Source organism: the organism of the source record quoted next, unplaced genomic scaffold (genome assembly GCF_019419815.1).
Source record: "Pyrus x bretschneideri cultivar Hongxiangsu unplaced genomic scaffold, Pyrus_bretschneideri_v1 Contig32, whole genome shotgun sequence".
In the NCBI taxonomy this organism is placed as follows: Eukaryota; Viridiplantae; Streptophyta; class Magnoliopsida; order Rosales; family Rosaceae; genus Pyrus; species Pyrus x bretschneideri.
This window is the reverse complement of record NW_025999635.1, coordinates 5,331,205-5,348,516: the sequence shown is the minus strand read 5'-3', so window position 1 is coordinate 5,348,516 and position 17,312 is coordinate 5,331,205. Positions and strand designations below refer to the sequence as shown.

At 38.1% G+C, this 17,312-nt stretch overlaps 1 protein-coding gene and 1 long non-coding RNA gene across 2 annotated transcripts; both read left to right on the top strand.

The window, feature by feature from the left end:
* The first annotated feature begins 828 nt into the window (after window positions 1–828).
* LOC103963382 lies at window positions 829–2,721 on the top strand. The gene is made up of 4 exons (XR_007260635.1): window positions 829–1,228; window positions 1,422–1,625; window positions 1,707–1,900; window positions 2,277–2,721. It is a non-coding gene; the product is annotated as an uncharacterized LOC103963382 (long non-coding RNA).
* A 10,021-nt stretch (window positions 2,722–12,742) lies between these two features.
* Window positions 12,743–17,078, top strand: LOC103963383 (leucine-rich repeat receptor-like protein kinase TDR). Its single transcript, XM_018651439.2, has 2 exons — window positions 12,743–15,534; window positions 16,463–17,078. Exons 1-2 carry the CDS (start codon window positions 12,846–12,848, stop codon window positions 16,882–16,884), a joined length of 3,111 nt encoding a protein of 1,036 aa, XP_018506955.2. The 5' UTR covers window positions 12,743–12,845; the 3' UTR covers window positions 16,885–17,078.
* Window positions 17,079–17,312: the final 234 nt, after the last annotated feature.

Sequence of the window (17,312 nt, the reverse complement as noted above, 5' to 3'; positions counted from 1 at the left end):
AACATCAAATTCACCAAACTAGTAAAACAAACATTCTAATATTTTTATGTGTTATATGTTAAATAATAAACACAAATTCTCAATACAATTTTTAAGAGTAAATAGACACTTATTTATATCATATAGAATAAATTTACTTAAATCTGTCTATACACCTAGACGGGCCTAGTCTTTAGCCCGTCACCCAACAAGCGTCTAGTGTACCATCCAATATTAAAATTCTAAATCTACCACTACCCTCCACTAATGTAAATTAATATAATACTCCCTTTTTTTCAATATATATATATACACACACGCGAACGAAAGTAGAACTTTGTGAAAACAAAAGGGAATATAAACAAATTTTGGCCATATACACATTTTACTATGAATGCATCCAAAAATAGATATTTTCTTCCTTTGTTTTAAAATTTTGTTGCGAAGCTACTTAGTACTACAGTCTAGTTGTATTCCTTTTCACTTATAAGTGGAAGGTCTTACGTTAGATTTTTGTCCAAGGCGAATTTGAACCACATTATTATGGTTAATCTAGCGGTATTCCTTTTTACTTATAAGTGGGAGGTCTTACGTTTGATTCTCATCAAAAATGAATTTAAACCGCATTATTATAGTTAGCTCAGTGTAAGGTTTAACCTACTGTCCCATCCCCTTAATATAGATATTATTGTTTCCTCAAAAAAAAAAAAAAAATTGTTGTGAAAACTCTTGGCCCAGAAAATTTTGCACAAGTTTGGGCTAAAAATCACCACTAGGGAGGCCCAATTTGGGAAATGGAAAATATTACTGAAAAGCCTAGCTAGTTCCGAAACCTATATAAACGTCCAAGTTTTAGTAGAAAAAACGGGAGAGTAAGGAGGAGATTGGTCCAATTTGACATTGAGTACTGAGGATTTCTTCAATCCGAACGAGTCTCTTTTTCTCGGTTTTTCCATTTTTCTAAGGTTGTATTTGACTACTTAATGATGTTGTGGTTTTGGCTGATGAGAAAAACTTGGCGAAGTTAAGAAAATATTTGAATGTGATTTCCGTTGCATTTCTTTCCAACCCCTGAAGGTGAAACTTAAGATTTGAAGATATTATTTTGCTCGTATTCTATAGAGGAGGAAGCCATCCGAGTTATGCGGTTTCGCAGTGGTACGTTATACCGCCAGCATCCTTCTGTTGTGCAGATCACTCATCCCCCACGCCCCGATAAGGCTCGCCAATCGGGCTACAGGCCGAGCAGGTAATGAAATTCTTCATCTCTGAGATTGTACATATGAAATTCTTCATTTTGTCTTGCTTTCAATTGCTTTGCAATGATGTTAAACATACATGTTGTATATCTTTTCAATGGTTTTTCAATTATGGTTTATTCAGTGACCAATGTAACTAGATGTATAGACTGATTCTGGTGGTTGGATACTTGATTTTTTCAGTGTGCCGGAAACACAGCCCGGTTTCAACCATTTGGTTAAGTATTTTTGAGTATTTGGAGTTTTAGTTGTAAATGGTTAAGCATGTCATGAATTTCATTCGGCTGCTAGAGTATTCTTCCTCTGTAATGCAGACACAGTTATACGAAAAATCAAGAAATAGCATAGATGGTCTACTATCTTGCATGCGAAGGGTGGAAGATAATGGTATTATTTATCCCTCACGACTTGGTTGGAATTCTACCTGCTGTGCTTCAGATTTTGTGACTAAAGTTTACCTCTTTGCAGGCCTATGTTGTTTACTGTGTGTGTGTGAGTCGAGGTGGACATAAGCGACCAGTTGCTATATTGTGTATGGTAAACCCACAAACCAGTTCGTCACTCAATTGGAATTACAACGGAGCAAGCGCGCAGTTGCAGAGGAGTGCGCTGGCCGGAAACTAGGCGTCCTCACAGTTCTCAACTCTTACTAGGTTAATGAGGTATTCACAACATGCTGATTAGGGTTTGCACAAAGTTTTCCTCTTCTCGTTGACAAAATCATGTTGGTTTGTTGTGATATATGTGACAGGTGACATTGATCAGTCTCTAACTGAACGGAACAGGCAACCGATGCTTGTACCTTCCAAATGTTTGATATTATAGTATCTTTTACTTGTATTCAAAACATTATCACGTAGTGTTACTAATTCACTTGTTAAGACATGATTAAACGGCATAGTTGATATGTCACACTTCTAAGTACATTTATAAACAAACAAAACAACTATACTTGTTAGACTATGAGTTAAGTCGTAACATAACGTTACAGCCTGTATAAATCGAAAAATTACCCCTTTTACCGTTTTCCTTGTATAGGATTCAACATACAAATATTATGAGGTAATCTTGGTTGATGCCGCCCACAACCCAAGGATAAGTTGGATCTGCAATCCGGTTCACAAGCACAGGGAGCTTCGCGGACTCACTTCTGCTGGAAAGAAGTGCAGAGGCTTGAATGTCAAGGGACACTTACACCACAAGGCACGGCCATCGAGGAGGGCAAACTGGAAGAACAACACCGGATCTCTTCCACGCTATCGTTGACTGTACTAACTTTTCTAGTTTATATTGGGTTTTAGGCATTGAAAGAGAACCTGTCGAGTTTTGCTATTGGTAAACTAGCTCTGAACTATTTATCCTACGAGTACTTAAATAAGTTGGTTTTTGCCCCTTCTATAAGTTCCTTTTATTTGTGCTTAGGCTAGCTCCTATCGCAACCAAAAAATTCTGACAAGAAAATGTTAATAGTTTTTGTGATTGATCCAATATGTTAAGACATTGTTAAGAAGCTTTTTTTTTAGCCATTTGTGTGGATACCAAATGGTTTGGGCTCGGAATGGATGAATGATATGTTCATCTCTATAATAGAGATAGAGTCACCAATACTTGTAAATCTCATCTCTATTAAAGAAATGGTATAAATGGAGATCAAATTTTCAGCAACCATTTTGTATTTCCTTTATCATTGATTGACACATGTTAAGAAACTTACCTTTACTTAACTTTGTTGTCATAAAAGTAACATGTGTCAATCAATAATAGAGGTCGCATACAAAATAAGTGCAGAAGATTCGAGCTCTTATAAATATGGTAAAAGTAGCAATTTTGTGTGGAGAAAGGATGTGAAATCGTAAAATCGCAAGTGAAGTGACGCTGCATCCCCATCCGCTAGGCAATCATTTTCTTCATCTCCACCAACATTTGCCACACAAAATGTCAAAAACCAAAACATTTTCTGTTGACCAAGCTTAACAAGAAAACAAATATCAATTATGAATTCTTTGCTATAGGGATTTGTTTAAATAGTGTGAAAATATTGTATAAATACGATTATAATTAAGAGAAGTGAACGTTTTAACTTTCAACTCAAATGAGCAAAAAGGTTTACCCTTACGCGTTTAATCATAATTAAACCTAACGACTTAAATGCTTTTTTTGGACGCTAATTAGTGAGATGCATGTGGAGGAAAATTTTGCATGTAAGTTTAGGAAAAGGGTTAGGTGAAAGTCTTGGGATTTGTCAAAAAAAAAAGAAGTCTTGGGATGAAAATTGAGCAGATAGCCAGTAGCAAGCAAGCTCGGTTTGATGAGGATGGAGCCTTAGCGAGAAGAAAGAAGAAATTGTGATGATTCATTGGACTCCCACGGGCACGTTGGTTGTCCTCCAATGTCTCCAGAAATGACCAACAATGGTAATTATAAGCTTTGAAAGCTTGGCCAAAAAAGTGGTGCAAAAGAGAAAGATGAAACTTATGATTAAGATGCAGACTAGGGTTTTAGACAAGTATCCAACAAACATATATGAGTATAAAGTGAAGTTCATCTTCCAAAAGGAAATGATGGTGGTTTTTGGGGTTTTCCTTGGGAGGTTGAATTTCCTCCACAGTTTTCATAGCATTTAGTCTTTGATGTGCTTCGAAAGGGAGGAAAGCATAAGTATGAAACAATGCATTTTAAAGAGAAGGTGGGTGTGGGGAGGATAAGAAACACTCTATGATCACCAAACGTAATTTTTCCCATGAATAATCTAAAATTTATAACAATACACATAAAATGTTATCAAACTCAACTCTTTTTCTAATGTTTTTCCTAACTATTTCACACAAGATGGGTATGAGGGGATTATGGTGAAAAATTTTAAAAACCGTTAGCATTAAGATAACACCAGGATTCCCTTTGCCATCATCGTGTGATTTATCAACGTCAGGAATCAAATCCAAAACATGCCGTATGGAATACAAATCTAAAACTCGTTATTAACCACTGGGCCACCCTATGGTGGTTCTTGTTGAGCTTGAGTTGGATTCAACTTAAAAATACCTCCTTCAAGAAAACTTGTTTGATGTATGAAAATGAAGCGGATAACCATGAACGCGCATCCAACAATATGTAATTTGGGCAGCTTCCCAAAACCGTCCCTCACAATTAGCAATTTCCCCTACCTTTTCTATCCCTTTGCTTTAGAAGGTCTTATAAATCATTTTGCTTGTCTATCTCTATACATACTCTCGAAATAACTGGCGGTGCTCACAAGTCTTAACCTATCTTAATCTTTACAGCATCTTTTGTTTTTGTTTTTTTCCCTTCTGAACAGAAACACCAAATGATAGAGCATGGCATGTAAATGCAATGATAATATGGGACCCTTTTTTTTGTAATGTTGTTGAAATTCACTTAGACCACAAAGATTCACACATATATATTTAAAGGTTTTCAAATGGGTGATTATTACAAAAGCTAATCGATCACATGGATCCATCTTAATTATCTTAACTTTCTAAATTAATCTCCCATAAAGCTAAACGACAAGAATTTGTCCATCTTACAACTAATTAAACCTTTTACCCCCTTTCGTAATTATATAACTTGCATTGTGATCCAAGTCAATTGACCTCCTCTGTATTTTTATCAATTCCTTAATCTTCGTAGAAGTAAACAATTAGCATTTTGTCACTAGTAAACATTAATTTCGAAACACGATCACAACCAAACAAACTACTTATGTTTTTAATTACAAGCGATATTATTATTCTAGGAATTGAAGAGTTTGAAACTGGTGCGTAGTAAATTGAGAAAAAGATCCTATTTAAAGAGAGATTTTTCAGCGTGGTCGGAACACGAAGTGATATGTCACATGTCACCTTATTACTAATGAATATCAGAAAGCCATGCATATGTCTTGATATTTAGCACTAAGGTGAACTCCATTAGCACACCCAAAAAGCCATGCGTGTGTCAAATTAACCATCACAAAACGTCACTTAATTAGACACCAACATGGAGAGAAAGATAATTAACTAAGGGTAATGGGTTTGAAGCAGTTGTTAATTAGTCCTATTCTTTTCCCTCCTAAAAGATGAACCACGTTTGGGTATGATTCACAAGCAAATTAACGATATACATTGGTATGGGTGCATATATATATGTGTGTGTGTGTGAGAGAGAGAGTGTATATCTCGTTTCTAAGAATTTGGGAAAAGGTCAAGACCTCATCTTCAAAACATAAAAGACAAGGACTATATGATGAAGTTCAATTAAGAAGGGAAAATAATTAGGAAGACGAACTGAACTTATGTACTCAAAAGTCGATTAAGGGCTTCCTTCTAATCAACAGAGTTGTATTGCACTTGCATGTCCACTTCTTAATGGGGGGAGGGCAAAATTGTACTTGTATATGATCGGTAGGTGGTGTGGTGGTGTCTAGTGCTTACTGTACGTTGAGATATATTAGCTTTTAGCTCCAAATCTTGACTTAAGAGGGTGGAGATCTTCTCACATGCTGATCATGTCACTCACCTTCAAACCCTAATAATTCTGTTCTCCACTAATTACAAAGTGCATGATATTATGTGAAGAAAAACCCACACAAAGAGGATACACTAAAAGGGGAAAAGGTCGTTCACAAATTTAATTACGAAAGGGCAAGAAAAAGACGAAATGGGAGAGGAGGGAGGCGACTCGCAGTCACCGAGTGTGAACAGTTGAACAGTGACTGGGACTGCGCGTAACTCGCACAGTGTTGGTTTCTGCAGAAGAATGAAGTGGGGTCCTTCTTTTACTCTCGCTCAATCTTATTCTACTTTCATTTTGTTGAGAACACGGTCCAATAGATCAAGTGTCACTTGGATTTCTGTATCTGCTTTGGTTTGAGCCATGCTGGTTTGTATTGTAAACGCCTGATGCGTACAGAGTCTTAGGGCAGAAACGTACCTTCATGTACATTTGGGGACTTTGGCATGTGCACAGAGGTCAGTGGCTCAGTTTTTCCGTTGACTTGTAGCTTAGTTGCTGAAAATTCAAATTAATCTCTAACACAATTTAAAACAAGGGAGACTAGAGACATCAAATTTGTGTCTGTTTAGGCTTTAGCATAGATTTTTGTATGTTTCGGTATATTTTATCTAACGAAACTTTGAACCGTTAATTTTTTCTTGACTGTATGGATCTAACAACCAAAAGTGTCATTGTATGTTACATAATGGTGGATCCTATCAATTGGTAGACAAAGGGAGATTAGTGACCAAATAGTGTTGTACGGATCTTCAGGGAGAGGTACACAAGCAACAGTAGTGCTCAATTCATCCATGCAGGTATAAGTATATATACAGTAAGATTCAGGACAAATATCAATAGGGGCTATTCAAAGCTAACCATGTGACAATAATAACGCTCTCGAGTGTGTCTAGCCACATAATACAATAGCATGAAAGCAACATGCATCAAGTAAGAACAAAGGTTTTATCGTTAGAATTTTTTATTTAGCAGCAATTGCTGGTATTACGCGAAATCTCAGTTTTTCATTGTTGTATTCCCTAGTTACTGTGGCAATTTAATCCGTGGAGCGTCAAGTGGGTAGATCGAGGAAAGATTTCCCTGTCACGGCGGTATATTCCCATGCGAGATGAGTGAGGTAAAAGCATGGAATATCACATACCTTCGGGACAGGTCAGTTTTCTGCTCCGGTAGGCCTTAAAACTAACAACCAGCAGGAACAGCAAGATAACAACGTTTGGTAGCTCGTTATTTTCGAAACTCGTTTTAAGTATGTACGACTGTACGAACACGACTGCTAGAATTCGATTTATCGAAAATACAAGATGGAACAGTCACGTTGAACATGCAAATATTGACAAATAATTCTGAAGTCACCTGCTGATTGCAACTGTTCATCACTTTCTCGAATATACCAATTTCGACTCTGCCTTTTTCGTCATGGAAATGCATATTATCATCATCCATCAAATTCCATAAAAATAAAAAAGAAGAAGAAATTGAAAAATGGAAAAAGCAGAGGGAAAGAGAAGGAAGGGGAAAAGGGAGAGAAGCGTCGGAGAAAAAGAAAAGTGGGCGGAGCAGGAGGAGCAACCGATATAGGAATTGAGATGAAATCACGCGTTGGCGTGGGAGGAGGCAAAAGGAGCCTTCTCGCCCATCATGCCTCTTCATGCCTCGTGTCTCTTGTGCCACGCCGAGCCCTACTGTGGTGGTAGGGTCGCCTCCATCACGCCTCATACCCTCCCTCTACCCTAATAACGCATGCACTTCATACGTTCCTTTCTCATATTTACCCTCTTTTTTATTTATTTTGTATTTCTAATTTTATGACAGTTGCATTTTGCACCATGTAGATTAGTCTATGTCATTTCAAAAATCTAGCAAAAAGACATTTTGTTTTCTACAAACGGTAGTGTTGAAGGGTGAATCAAATATAAGATCTCAACTTCAAGAATAAATGTCTTTACTTTTTAACTATTTGAACTACAAGTTCCTTGTCAAGAAGACAAAGAATATGTAAAATTACAAAGTGTTACATCATCGGTCCGCACGTATAAAGTTAACTACTATATTTTTTTTGCACTTATTTGAGACGTTTTGTGTTAGCCATTTTTTATATCTCTTCAATATGTAGGAGGTTATATTTACTACTCATATTATATATAACATTAATCTGTGAATCACATGACACCGATATGACGTTAGTAAAAGCAAACATTGGGCTCCCAAAGTGCTAAGAATAACAATTAATTTGAGAGTTTACCTAACAACATTGTCACTTAGTACTACGGTTTAATGGTATTTCTTTTTATTTGTTAGTGAAATGTATTAGGTTTAATTCTCGTTAAAGACAAATTTGAACTACATTATTGTCAATCCATTGTGAGACTAAGTCCACCTCTCCCCCTAGTATGGATAATATTGTTTGTTAAAAAAAAAAAAAAAAAAAAAAAAAACCAACATTAGACATATTTTGTTCAATTTTTAAGCAATGAGGACCAAACTGTAATTGAACACAAACTACATGGTGTAAAGTGTAATTTCCTCTTTATTTTGTTTATTATACAACGACAAACCTGCAAAGTCCACTACAACTCTCAACTAGACAAGACGACAAGTGAAGGGTATGAAGGAGACAAAGTGGTTCTGGACCCCACTATAGCGCTTCTTACATTCTCTTATAGGGGGCCCCACCTGCCCACCCTCACCGTTCTCATGGGCCCATCAACCATGACCTGGTATTTCTCAGTTCTAGGGTTCGATTGTGTGTTATTTTAACATTTTAAAGGGTCTAAAGGTAAACCTACAAGATAAGAAGTGCATGGAAAGAATAACACCATTAGACGTCCCTTTCAAATTCCTCATCTTTCTTTGAGGGGTGAATAATTTGGAAAATAATCCGGTTCTGTAATCGTGTTCATTTATCATATATCGTGCGATTATTTTTAGTTAGATATTATTTATATTTAATTTTAAATTTTAAATAATTTTTTACTACACAATGTACAATAAACGAGTACAATCACAGTATTTTCCGGATCCTAACGAGGATCTTTTCCGGATAATTTGGGGTAAACTCCACATACCCAGAGTTTAGATATACTTAATATAATATTTTATTGTTGTCAAAAGAAAATATAGTACTCTGACAGCTTCGCATTAGGGTTACGGATAAACTGGTTCTGGTTATTCGTTATATAATTTGAGATTCCAAAGATGCTTATTTTGTAGTGTAACACGTAGATACATGGTGAAGAAAATAAGATAGTTGTGGGTCTGTGCAGGTCTGTCAATTTCTTAGAATATCATTAATTTGATATAAAAGGGCATAGATATAACAGGTTTTGAGTTAACCATTGACAAGTTACTGATTAAGAATCTATTAATAATTTATAATTGTTATCAGATCAAACGTTAAGAACTTGTTAAGATAACGGATATGACACGTAAACAACACGCATACGACTCAGTTGTCATGTCTAAACATTAGACATGATAATTTCTTTCATGACCTATTAATTCAATATGAAACGATACGAGAACATGTTAACTAGTCGTATCATTAATAGGTTAACTATAAAGAATTCGTTGATACGACATAATCTATTAAAATAATAAATATAATACAAAAATGACACAAACAAAATAAACATGATTTATTTGTTAAGTCTAGAACTGAGGCACACGGCACGCGCAGTTGAAAAGGTATGCATAAAGCAAGTATTCTTATGATTTGAACTCTTCAGTCTCCATTGTACCATCATAGAAGACGACTATACAGAATATGACAATATGTACGTTCTCGTTTCCTCTAAGTCTGAAAAAAATACCACTTTAATTTAATTCTGTTGTTTTATCTTTTACTTTATATTCTTTTATTTTAACCTTTTCTTAATTGGGTAAACATTTGGCTCGTTTTCTTTGATTGTTTGTTTGTTTTCCATTATTTTATGTGACATTCTTTTAGAATTTGCAGAAATAGAGACTTCCAAATTGGCAAAGAAAGGTGAGGGACAGCTGACGAAAGCTTAACTTGTAGTTCTTGAACCACGCAACTGTGCGCATTGGTTCTCACTGCTGCCTCTGAGTCTGAGTAACTAAAATATATGTTTTTGTTTCTAGCTAGTTAACCAACTAATTGTTTTATTTGGAGGAGGCAGATTGTCTGCCCTCATGTTTGGGTGTCCTTCCTATCCTCTCCTATTTTGTACGGTCACGTTTAAGTCACGTCAACATTTTATGTTGATTTTTTTATAAGATAATAAGACAAAAAGCAATAGGAATATAAAATGTTGACCTTGCTTAACCGTGACCGTACAAATAGGAGAGAATGGAAAGGGCATCCAAACAGGAGGACAGACAATCTGCCTCTTTATTTGGATGCTAATAATCTATGTGATATTGACATACACGAAATACTAAGATTCTTAAAGTGGAATTTTTTATGAATTTTCTGTAACTTTATAATTTAATGTTAAGTCTCGTATCAACATTATAAAATATTTTGTGAAAAACATGAGGTAACAGAGAGTTTATTCATATCCCGCTTTTGACGATACAGATAATACAATACGTTGAGTTAAGATTGACTGGTATTTAAATAAATCTATATATTATTTTATAAATATCTAAGTTTGTTAATATTTTAAAGAGAGCTTTACTTATAAGGATAAAAATAGAATATACATTTTATAAAATTTCACTGGTTTTGAATCATTTCAACTAGAGATGGAAGTATAAACCCTAACAAACCTAGCCAAAACTACAAATTAACCCCATCTATAAAAACTTCAAACTTATTTAAGATCTGTAAAAATTAATTTATGCACTTCTGCAGGATTAGTTTCAAAATTTTATGCCCTTCGACAATATCAATTTTAAAATTCTAAAGATCATTTCAAAATTCCAACTCTTCGGCAAGATCACTTCTAAAATACTATGTCCTATTTTAAACTACTTTTAAGCCTTTCAGAGTTCCAATCAATATCGTCGACAATCGCGTAAACAATCAACAAAAAAGCTGTTGGGTGTAAGTATTAGCAATAGCCTGGATCCAAATGAGTAATATAATGAGGGAAGATGATTGTGTTTCAAGCTTTACTCAATTGTAATACAATACTTTAAACAAAGCTTAATCATACAAAGTAAATCCCCATCATTCCTTGTTAACCTTAATCCCCATCATTCCTTGTTAACCTTTATCTAAGTCAAATTAAGTAGGGAAAAAATAATAGAAGTAGCTCAAAACAAAACCAGTATATCCCGCATATAAAATTAATCGACACTAATCGACAAATGTAGATCTTCTGATCTTTATTCAGATAATTAATCTATGAGCAATATTAAGGAGACTCTCTCAAAGATTAAACTCTATATAAACTCTTTGTAACCTCACGATTTAATGTCAATTTCCGTAACATAACTATAAAACAAGATGAAAGGAAAATAAGAAGTGGAAAAGAGTCCACATAGAGTCGATAAAGAATCTTACTTTTTGGAGAGTTCGCAGCAATCCCTCTTAATCTAATTAGCATCCTATAATTTATTCCTAGAATCCTAGTGGGTCGACTGTCCCTGCCAAAAGAGAAGAAAGAAAAATAAGAAGTGGGTTTGTTGGAGAATTGTCTTGAATTTCAAAAAACCCGCGCCAACTTGTTTCATATGTTACTGCGTATTCTGTAATTCACACTCAAAGTGTCATAGTGGAATGCGATGTGAAATATGACAAGCCACACTTATGATGCGCCTTATACTGTATAAAATTTATTTGTTTCTTTAAATACAAATGTAATGATAAACGATTTTAATTACTTAAAGTACAAGTAAATTTGATAAAAAAAAAAAAGCGTTATTCGTGATCAATTTACCCTTTTATAATACCATATTTTTGTACGAAAGTACAAATAACATTCTCATTACACTAGTATTATTCACATTTATACACTGCATGTCATACACCCAAAGTTTAAAAAATTTGAATGTCAACTTGTAACATTTTTAATTATGACGAGGAAACGGAAAAACTAATTTGAACGGTAACTTCGCCGCGGCATAAGATGAATTTTGGCACTTTACCAAGGTAAACAATTTTTAATTTGTAAGAATGATTTTGAAACTTTTGTAATTTCCTGCTTTATTTTCTTTTCCAAGACTACATAAACAACTTTAGTGTTGTATTTTCAATTATCTTTCGTTCAATATAATTTAGAAAACGAGAGTTTTTCTTCCTATTTATGGTATTTGTGAAGTCTACAAATGATCGATAATCACCTACAAGTGGATTTCATGAAGTCATTTGAATTTTATCCCACCCACAAACTAAGAATTTTTTCGAACTTAAACCAAGTAACATATTTCATATATGACTCACATGCATAACGAGTTTGACACGTAATTATAACTTGTATTCTGTCCATCACTCCAAATTCCCACCCTCAATGTTGTTAACTTAAACAAAAAAAATCCAATAATTGACATGAAAATGTTGGGAATAAGGGAAAAGAAAAAGAAGAAAAGAAAAGGGAATGGAATGGGAGAAAATGTTTTAAAAAATGGAAGGTGAATATGGTGGGAAATTGGGATGACTTTCTTGGATCCTGTGAGGGGCATTTGTCACTGCTAACATTTGCCAGTTTGTCAGACACAAAGATAAAGGGTACCCCAAGGAATGATGAAAAGTAGAACAAAAAGAAAAGGAAAAAAAAATGAAATATCCGAATAAAACCGAAAGTATTAGGATTTATATGATACATCAGACAAAGGTAGAATACCCAAACAAACAGAAATTTCTAGAGAGAGAAAATCAACCATTGAAATTGAAATCCAAAGCTTATATCAGTAGAGGGAGAGACGAAGGGGGGAGGAGAGGTATGTATTTCTTTGCTTCTTTCTCTCTCTGGTTTCTCTCACTAGGATTTGAAGCCCACCAGGAAATCCCACTGAAGCAAGAAACCTAATGATGATGATGATGAAAAACCCTCTGCACCCAGCACTCCTGAAAAGCACTTCTCTCATGAGCAGAAGCAGCCATCAAGACCTCCCTTCCCTTAAATTTCCCAACACTCTCTCCCTCTCACTCTCACCCAGCACCTTCCCCACACCCCCAAAACCATGAAAGTGCCTTCCTTTTCCTCCTCCTCCTCCTTCCCTCTCTCTCTCCTCTTCTTCTTCTCTCTCCAAACCTCCATAACTCTCTGCTCTTCTTCCTCTAATTCTTCTGTGTCCTTCCAGCTCATTGCTCTGCTCTCCCTCAAATCCTCCCTGAAAGACCCTCTCTCCTCCTTCCACGACTGGGTTTCCCCCAATTCCCACCCAAACGGCAGCGTCTCCGGTTGGTGTTCGTGGTCCGGCGTCAAATGCCAACCGGACACCTCCCAAGTTGTTTCCCTCGACCTCTCCCACCGCAACCTCTCCGGCCAAATCCCACCACAAATCCGCCAACTTTCTTCACTAATCCACCTCAATTTGAGCGGCAACGCCTTCCACGGCCCTCTCCAGCCCGCCATTTTCGAGCTCGACAACCTCAGGATCCTCGACCTCAGCCACAACGACTTCAAGTCGGATTTCCCGCCCGGGATTTCGAAGCTCAGGTTTTTAAGAGTCTTTACCGCTTACAGTAACAGCTTCACTGGCCCATTGCCTCAAGAATTCGTCAAGCTCCGCTACCTCGAGCAGCTCAACCTCGGTGGAAGTTACTTCGATGGTAAAATCCCAGAAGGGTATGGAACATTCCCCAAGTTAAAATTGCTCTACCTCGCCGGAAATGCACTCAACGGTCCAATTCCGCCGCAATTGGGTTCCTTATCGGAGCTGACTCGGATGGAGATCGGGTACAACGTGTATTCAGGTGGGTTTCCTGCAGAACTCGGAATGCTGTCAAATCTCACGTACTTGGACGTCTCCAACGCCTTTCTCTCCGGCGCTCTCCCGCCGGAGCTCGGCAACTTAACCATGCTTGACACATTGCTGCTCTTCAAGAACCGATTTTCAGGCTTTATCCCAGCAACTATCAGCCTCTTACAGAGACTGAAGACGCTCGACTTGTCGGATAATCAGCTTTCCGGCTCAATCCCGCCGGGAATTGGTACACTGAAAGAGCTGACCATGATAAGCTTGATGAACAACTTTCTCGTCGGAGAAATCCCGGAAAAAATCGGAGAGCTGCCCAACTTGGAAAACCTCCTCCTCTGGAACAATTCGCTGACGGGTCTCCTTCCCCAGGGCTTAGGATTCAGCGGGAAGCTCCTGCGAGTTGACGTCTCCTCCAATTCTCTCACCGGCCCGATCCCGCCAAATCTCTGCGACGGCAACAAGCTCCAAAAGCTCATACTTTTCTCCAACCGGTTCACCGACCCTCTTCCCAAAACCTTAGCAAACTGCACTTCTCTGTTCCGACTCCGAATCCAGAACAACCAAATCAACGGGTCAGTTCCGATGGGTTTCGGGTTATTACCCAATCTAACCTTCGTCGATTTGAGCGGCAACAATTTCACAGGCACGATCCCGGAAGATCTCGGCAATGCCGAAGCTCTCAGTTACTTGAACATTTCGCTGAACCCATTGCACTCAGTCCTTCCGTCAAACATCTGGCGCGCACCAAATCTGCAGATCTTCTCTGCTAGCTCCGGCCACCTCACAGGAAAAATCCCCGACTTCATCGGCTGCCAAAGCCTGTACAAGATCGAACTTCAACGTAACGACTTTAACGGCTCGATCCCATGGGACATCGGGCACTGCGAGAAGCTTCTCAGCTTGAATCTAAGCCGCAATTCTCTCACCGGCATTATCCCATGGGAAATCTCCGCTTTGCCCTCCATCACCGACCTCGACCTCTCCCGGAACTTTCTCTCCGGCACGATCCCGTCCAACTTCGAGAACTGTAGCACGTTGGAGAGCTTCAACGTTTCGTTTAATTTGTTGACCGGTCCGATCCCCGCGTCCGGTTCCATTTTCCCGAATCTCCATCCGTCGTCGTTTTTGGGGAATAAAGGTTTATGTGGCGGCGTTTTGGGGAAGCCGTGTGACACCTTGTCGGCCGGAGCCATGGAGGTTCGCGGCCACGAGCAGCCGAAGAAGACGGCGGGCGCGATAGTCTGGATCATGGCCGCTGCTTTCGGTATCGGGCTTTTTGTTCTCATCGCTGGGACCCGCTGCTTCCGCGCGAATTACAGCCGCCGGATGGACGAGAGTCAGCAGATTGGACCGTGGAAATTAACCGCTTTCCAGCGGTTAAATTTCACGGCGGATGATGTGTTGGAGTGTTTGGAGATGAGTGATAAGATCATAGGGATGGGGTCCACGGGGACGGTTTATAGAGCGGAGATGCCAAGTGGCGAGTTTATAGCCGTTAAGAAGCTGTGGGGAAAACAGAAGGAGAACAATAGTGATCTGATCCGACGGCGGAGAGGGGTCCTGGCTGAGGTGGAGGTGTTGGGGAACGTGAGGCACAGGAATATAGTAAGACTGTTGGGGTGCTGCTGCAACAGGGACATCACCATGCTGCTCTACGAGTACATGCCCAACGGGAATTTGGATGATCTGTTGCATGGCAAAAACAAGGCGCAGAATTTGGGTGCGGATTGGGTCACGAGGTACAAGATCGCCCTCGGCGTGGCGCAGGGAATTTGTTACCTGCACCATGACTGTAACCCCGTGATTGTGCACCGTGATCTTAAGCCGAGTAATATCTTGTTGGATAGCGAGATGGAGGCTAGAGTGGCGGATTTTGGGGTGGCCAAGTTGATCCAGAGCGATGAGTCCATGTCCGTCATCGCCGGCTCCTATGGCTACATTGCTCCAGGTGCGTTGATTCCTCAATCTCCATTTCTCATATTGTCCTAATTTATGAACGATGATCATGAATAGGATATTATGCACTTATAGAACTGGTTCAAAAATTTTAACCGATTTTGTTTGTGCATATCATTCGTATAATGTTTGACCTCTAGCATAAGTTGGTGAAAGAATGCTTGGTTTTGTTGAAAATTCGTTTTGTTGGGTGACGAAATCTAAATTATCGAATGTGTTAGGGTTAATCAACCAAAGGAATGTTTTATCTCCAAAAGCAAGGGTCACTTACCGAATCCCAAATTGTAACATTAGTACATAATCCAAATGGAATACTATTATTGGTCGGTCCAATTGGTCAAAAAGTGTACAATTTTGTTTTCTTTTTTGGATCCTTTATCTACACAACCATGATGAAGTTCATACAAAGGTCGGGTCCCCGTACATAGAAAATACAAGTCACTATAACTTCACGTTACATCAATCTACAAAGGAAAAGGTAAAAAAAGAAGTTGACATTATTTGAAATAGATGTCCACCACACCAACTTTCGGGCCATGCTATTTATCTTCGATTTAAATGTGGTTAATTAACCTACGTGGCGGAATATCATGATGAATATGACATTTTTGTCGATAGGCGAGCTTTGATGGAATGGAAAAATTGTTCCTCTGTGACCAAAAAATCACGTGTTTGAGTTGTGAAAACAGTCTCTTTACAAAGTAAGGATAAGACTGCTTACTATAGACGTTATCCTCGAGTCAATCAAAGTTGAGAGCCTTGTTAGCTTGGACTCTTTATGTGACATTTTTGTTGAGCTTACTGCATTTTGAATTCAAATCTTCTCTCTTTTGTTTAGAGGAACATAACTTACGTAGCAATATCGTTCGTAATTGAAAAAACAAATGTGAGTTAACTTTGTTATTGTTTTGTTTTTGCAGAATATGCTTATACCCTACAAGTGGATGAAAAGAGTGACATATACAGTTATGGTGTGGTGTTGATGGAGATTTTAAGCGGGAAAAGATCGGTGGACGCCGAGTTCGGAGATGGGAACAGCATAGTGGATTGGGTTAGGTCGAAGATCAAGACGAAAGACGGGATCAACGATATTTTGGACAAGAATGCTGGGGCGGGTTGTGCGCCGGTGAGGGAGGAGATGATGCAGATGCTTAGGATTGCTTTGCTCTGCACGAGCCGGAACCCGGCGGACCGGCCGTCGATGAGGGACGTGGTGTTGATGCTGACTGAGGCCAAGCCCAAGAGGAAGGTCCTAGGCAATGTTGGGCATGGTCACAATGGGAGTGGTTGTGCTGAATATCATGATATTCCCTTGCCACAGAAGCCGTCGGTCGAATGTTAATAGGATCAATTAATCACTTCTAAATGCCTTTGAAGGGTTTTTACTTTTTTTTTTTTTCTTTTTTTTTTGGGGGTTTTTTTTTTTTACTTTTTTATTTTATTTTTGAAATGGTGGGGGATTGGTATAGGAGAAGCGATTTCTTGTTTCACTTTGATTTCAATGAAATTTTCTCAAGTGTTAGTGCTATGTTCTTATGGTTTTGGGTTGTGGACTTATGTGTATGTATAAGTGTTGATGCATGAGTTCCAAGTGGTGGAAGGATATTAAATCCCCCTCTCATTTGTTTTGTAGATACAATTTTGTTAAATCTGAATACAACGAATTTTTACCAACACAAATAGCAACGTTCTTTGTTTAAATTTAGCATTCAGATTGAATAAATGAAATAAAAAAAATCAAGAACAAAATAAACGAACATGTACATAACG

Bases quoted from the DNA above. Each gene is read 5' to 3' on its own strand.
- LOC103963383 (XM_018651439.2), top strand. From the start codon at position 12,846: ATGAAAGTGCCTTCCTTTTCCTCCTCCTCCTCCTTCCCTCTCTCTCTC. The intron at 15,535-16,462 runs GTGCGTTGATTC...TTGTTTTTGCAG, and splicing joins CTATGGCTACATTGCTCCAG to AATATGCTTATACCCTACAA.